Source organism: Panthera pardus, unplaced genomic scaffold, assembly GCF_024362965.1.
Source record: "Panthera pardus isolate Hobbes unplaced genomic scaffold, ASM2436296v1 HiC_scaffold_11, whole genome shotgun sequence".
NCBI classification, from domain to species: domain Eukaryota; kingdom Metazoa; phylum Chordata; class Mammalia; order Carnivora; family Felidae; genus Panthera; species Panthera pardus.
In genome coordinates, this window is record NW_026526666.1 from 14,363,410 (window position 1) to 14,369,450 (window position 6,041).

Below are 6,041 nucleotides of genomic sequence, written 5' to 3' on the forward strand. Positions count from 1 at the left end.
CTTAATTGATTCTATGAGATTCCTAGTCATCCCAGCCATAGTTACCTTTTTCTCTTAAACTAGTCAAATTACTGAGCGTAAGTCAGCACTTCAACACCAAATTCAAACTTTATAAAAAAAGTAAACTACACAGGGAATAGATATGTAGCATGGTGAGCACCTTGTTGTTCATCCCTTCTCAGGGCCCAGACTAAAAGTGTTTTCACAGGGCTGGGCTCCTGGGATGTGCTAGCCATTTGCTCAAAGTGTTCATGCTCAGGGTGATTTATGAGCTATTGCTGAGCACATAATGGTCAGTACAGCTACATAAGCAGTCTTGGCCCCAAATGTGTTCACTTGAACTTAGTAAGTCAAATTGGGTCTATAGAGAGGTTCTGTTGGGTTCTGACTGGAAACTGGATGCGCCTTTGAATTCCAAGACTGAGCTGGGTTTGACGTGAGAAGATGTTCCAGTTCCCTCCAGCTACCTGTAAGGGGCCCATTATAATGCCAAGGATGTAGATTGTCCTTTAATTAGACTAAATCATTTTGATATTTTACACACACACACACACACACACACACACACACAACAATAACAATAATAGTAACAGAAGTTGTTTTCCCATGTCTAATGAGAAAGTTCTTTAAACTTCTGGCTTATCTTGGTGGTCTCTTTCTATTTTTCTTAGCATAAATTAAATTTTATCAGTTTAAGTGGGATGATATTTTAGAAAGTAGGATCTGGTTAACAAAGGATCTTTCCTTCCTTAGCAAGAAAGACTTAGACGTCAGCAAGGAGCATCTCAAGATACAAAGAAGGCATGAGGAGGAGTTTGGGGCTATAGCCTAGGTCACTACAAGTCTTGCAAAACTAGAATTCATCTTTCTTTTCTCTGTAGGCATTTAAAGATACTCTTTTTACCCTCAGAAATCAGACTTTTTTATTGAAGTATATTTGACTTTTCATATTGTGTAATTTTAAAGTGTACACATTTAATTTGATACATTTATATATATATACTGCCATTGTAGTGATAATTAGCATCTCTATCACATTACATAATTATCATTTCTTTTTAGTGGTTGGAATAATTAAGTTCTAGTCTCTTAGCAAGTTTTATGATTATAATACTATACTGTTGTCTATATTCACTGTGCTGTGCATTAGAGCTGTAGGGCCTATTTGCCACTCATTTCAAGTTTACACCAGAAAACAACATCTGTCCTAACCCCCAACCCCCATCACCCATTTTACTTTCTGTTTTTACAAGTTTGGCTCTTTCAGATTCCACCTACAAGGAGTATTATTCAGTACTTGTCCTTCTGATTGACTTATTTCACTTAGCATAATGTGCTCAAGGTCCATTCATGTTGTTGCAAATGGAAGGACATCCTTCTTTCTTATCTTCTTCATCTACTCATCCACTGATGGGCACTTAGGTTGTTTCCATGTCTTGGCTGCTATGAATAATGCTGCAATAAACATGGAAGGGCCTATATCTCTCTGATATCCTGTTTCCATTTTCTTTAGGTATGTACCCAGAAGTAGGATTGTTGGATCATATAGTTGATCTATTTTAAATTTTTTGAAGAAACTCCGTATTGTTTTCCAGAGTAGATGAGCTGATTTACATTCCCACCAACAGTGTTACAAGAGTTCTCTCTTCTCCACATCCTTGCCAATATTTGTTATCTCTTGTCTTCTTGATGATAGCCATTATAACTAGTTTGAGGTGATATCTCATTGTGGTTTTGATTTGCATTTCCTTGATGATGAATGATGTTGAGCATCTTTTCATGTACCTATTGACCATTTGGATGTCTTAGACACATTCTGTTTAAATTTATTTAGTGATAGTTTTCACTGCCAAACAATATATTCATTTATAGGTAGATTTTTAAAATAGTTTTAAAGCTTTTATAGAGATCGTGTCTCATATATGCTGTTTCTTCCTTGATCCTTTAAATATTCCCACAAATAGAGTACCTAGCCTTCTATATCTGGGCATTCTTCAGTATTGTTTTTTCTTTTCTTTTCTTTCTTTCTTTCTTTCTTTCTTTCTTTCTTTCTTTCTTTCTTTCTTTCTTTCTTTCTTTCTTAGTAGGCTTCACGCCCGGTGTGGAGCCCAACATGGGGCTTGAACTCACGACCCTGAGATCAAGACCTGAGCTGAGATCAAGAGTCAGATGTTTAACTAACTGAACCACCCAGGAACTCCTTCTTTTTCATTTTTAAACTACAAATTACTGAATGCTCATTCTGTGCCAAACACTATGCCAAGAGATTTACATGCATTATCTCATGTTCTCCTAGCAATCCTATGAACTAGGTATTATTATTCCTATTTTTCAGAAGAGGAAACCAAGACTCAGAAAAATTAAGTAACTTGCCTGAAGGCATATAGCTAATGAGTAGAGAAGCTGGAACTCACATCTAAGTCTCTCAACTCTTGCTTTCCCACTGTGCTCTTGACTTTCCTGGGAAGCATTTTTCCTTGTTCTTCAATTTGGGTTGGAGTATTCTTTAATTCTGTTCATGAAGATATGCCTCACTTCACAGTAAATATTAGGCACTAAATAATTCACAGTAATCCTTCAGTGATTCTTCTCCTCTTTCTCCCATCCTCCTCCTCCTCTCCCTATTCCCTCCTCCCCCTCTTCCTCTTCTTCCTCCTCTTCTTCTTCTCTTCTCCCTCCCTCCTTCCCTCTTCCCCCTCCCTCTCTTTCCCCCTCCTTCCCTCTCTCTCTCTCCCCTCTCCCCTCACTTTAAACAAAATATTTTTTTGATTTGAGTTCTCTAACATTGGCATATATCTATAAATTAAGATTTTGAACAATGTTCTGTAGATGTCTTTACCACATTTAGTTTGTACTCCTTTTTTCTTGGACAATTTAGCTCTTTTTTTTTTTTTTGGTCAAACATATTATTTTAGATTTTCAGGTTATCTAATAAACCACAAGTTCACAGACTCAGAAAAATTTAGAAGGGGAGAGAACCGCAGAGATCCACTCATCCAACCCTGTCATTATATGGTCAAGGGAGGTAGCTGGTGGCTGCAGGCCCCCTGGTTGAGTCAGAGCCTCAGTTACTCCACCTAAAACTGGAGGAAATCTTACCGCTTCTAAGGAGTTGTTCCAGGAGTTCGCAAGTTGAGAAGAGGTATCTAAATGGATGGTTTTTTTTACAGAGAGGGAGGGAGGCAAACCATAAGAGACTCTTTTTTTTCTTTTTCTTTTTTATATGTTTATTTATTTCTGAGACAGAGAGAGACAGAGCATGAGCGGGGAAGGGCAGAGAGAGAGGGAGACACAGAATCAGAAGCAGGCTCCAGGCTCCGAGCTGTTAGCACAGAGCCAGCTGTGGGGCTCGAATTCCCGAATCCATGATCATGAGATCATGACCTGAGCTGAAGTTGGTCACTTAACTGACTGAGCCATCCAGGCACCCCTAGCCCTGCTACTTTAAAATAGTAATCTTTCACTTTCACCCTAAGTTCTTATTTTGTGGAATATATATTCCAAATAGCATTTCCTAAGAGAGATTGAAAAATACATGCTCATCAACTGGAGATCAAATTCTCCCTCAAAATTTAATGAATGAAACATGTAAAACCTCCTCCCAACCTTTTTTTTTTTAATTCCTTGCTTATATACCACTTGGCTGAGCATTCTGCCTTCATATTTATAACTGAATTTCCCTAAATGAAAAGCATTCATTTTGTTCTGGCATAGACAGCAATATAAGCATAGTGTCATACATTATTCCAATATATTTAACAATGACGTTCTTCTTGTTTTGCACAGACTAGGAGACACAATGAAGACAACCAATGAAAACCAAAAGATCTACAGTTAAAATTAAGAACATCAAAAAGAGGCAGCAAAGGACAAAGGAAGTCAGGCTGCACATACATGGAGGAAGCCACTTTCTCAGAAGACACAACTCCTAAGCCACAGGAACATTTGCTTTTTGGTAGGGATTTCTCCCAAATTAAGATATACAACGATTACAATTTTACCTCAAAAAATGACATCCTTGATGTCTCATATCAAATTATGTCAACAGTAGATGATCCTCAAAAAAAGGCCACATACAAAGAGATTTGTGGAAATGCAGACATAACCAAGACTTGGGATAAAATGACTGAAACTGTTGTTAACAAAAACTATGATAAAGAGAAACAATCCACCATAAATCTTGACATTCCAGCTAATGAAAGAGACCCTTCAAAGTCAAACCTTTCTGATATTTTACTCCATCATCTTTCCAAAGAGGAATTCTTAAAAGGTCAAGGCATTAATTGTGAAACTTTCCCTGAGATTTCTAATGCTGACTGTTCTGATGAAGCCATTATTAAAAATATTATTTTGCACTATGCTAAGAATTCTTGGCCAAAAGAACAAACCCCAGAACTCACGGGCCCTCTCAGCCCCAAAAGGGATGATGAAAGCAGCAATAAGCCCTATTGTTCTCGAACTATGAGAGAAGAAAACACCTCTAATTTAGAAGAGCCAGTGGTTGCTGGAGAGAGCAGCTATCAAGAAACTTCAAATTTTCTAACTAAGATCAAGAGTCTATGTGATAAACCAAAAAGTTTCCAAGGGCAGCCACCCCAGAAACAACAGACTGAAAAAGCAATTTCAGGCAATTGGTTCAAATATGGCCATGACCAGGTTCATTACCAGTTCTCTGATTTCTTTAAGGTTGCTCCCAAAGTGAAAATCCCTAAAAATAACATAATTAATAAGCCACTTATAATAGATACAGAAGCCAGCCTTTCTCCTAAACTGAGAGATAAGTCAGTTATGATGCAAGATATTTTAGAAAGCATATTTAGGTCAAATTGTATTGAAAAACAAAAGCAGAAAAGGAAAACTACTGATTCTTCACAACAGACAGAGGTGAGTAAAAGTAGTCTCCAGGAAATGCATAATCTGGGCAACTTCCCATCCATATCAGTGGGCCTTTGCAAGGTGCATGGAACTGACTTCTAGTCTTTGACCCCTCAGAAGCTCAGTGGGTGTCTTCCTGAGAAGAATCAGGGGCTGGACAAACAACACACAATAGTATAAATTCCAAACTCTTTGACCTGGAATTTGAGTCCCCCCGCTGCCCTGCTTTTTTTTTGCTTCATCCTACCCTTATAAACTTAGCTCCCATCCCTCAGGAGTCATCTTCAGTGACCTGGCTGGTCCCTAAGCTCTCTGGCCGCTCACCCACTGAGCTCCTGCCCTCCATGGAACATCCCACCTATGCCTATTCAAAATCTGGTCATTTTCATGGCCTCTTTCAATTCCCTGTTGGCCACAGGACTTTTCAGACCCTCACTCCCACTCCCATTCAGTCCTTCACATCCTCTTTTGTTTAGTTTTCTTTCAGAGCATTTATCTCAGCCTGCTTTGGATCATAATAATTTGGAAATATCTGTTTCTTCCACTAGATTTGAGTACTGTGGAGGGCAGTAACCTTGTCTTCATCTTTCCATTGCCTAATTCCCCTAGGGGCTTGGCCTTGTGTCTTCTATATATTACACCCTTAGTTATTAACACTAAATCAGATCAAATTAAGATCTTTAATAACATAATCCAAGCTTGCTACATTGGTAACTAGTTAGTACCATTTTTTAAATGCTTATATTGGGATTTTTTTTTTTTAAGTAATCTCTGCACCCAACACGGGGCTCGAACTCACAACCCTGAGATCAAGAGTCACAGGCTCTACTGATGGAGGCAGCCAGGAACTCTCAAAGACCAAATTTTGTTAATGTTTAATTTATACTATTTCCCCTTTCCTCATCTCCCTGTCCCCCCATCTCTCCCAACACGTTGAGGCTCAGGGCCTCGATTATTTAAGATTCAGTGGTGAGGTAAATTCACATTAATGATCAAAGTAAACATTTCAGTTCTCTGGCACTTTGTCAGGACAGTATGATCTTTCCCTGAAGCTTTGTATGAAGGGCACTCTGGACTGAACACTCTATGCCTGTTTCCATTTCTACTCCTTCATGCTTCAACTCCCTTCTCTAGCAACTGAATGCTCTGGGAAGCTTGAACAGAAC

The 6,041-nt window shown here is 38.6% G+C and overlaps 1 protein-coding gene across 1 annotated transcript in view; it reads left to right on the forward strand.

The window, feature by feature from the left end:
• Nucleotides 1-355: 355 nt before the first annotated feature.
• The window catches only part of AKNAD1 (AKNA domain containing 1), a 41,780-nt gene continuing 36,094 nt past the window's right edge, over nucleotides 356-6,041 (forward strand). The window contains exons 1-2 of the mRNA XM_053891645.1: nucleotides 356-469; nucleotides 3,792-4,884. Of these exons, the coding sequence (XP_053747620.1) occupies nucleotides 3,895-4,884 (990 nt within the window). The 5' untranslated portion in view covers nucleotides 356-469; nucleotides 3,792-3,894. The remainder of the gene's footprint in view (nucleotides 470-3,791; nucleotides 4,885-6,041) is intronic.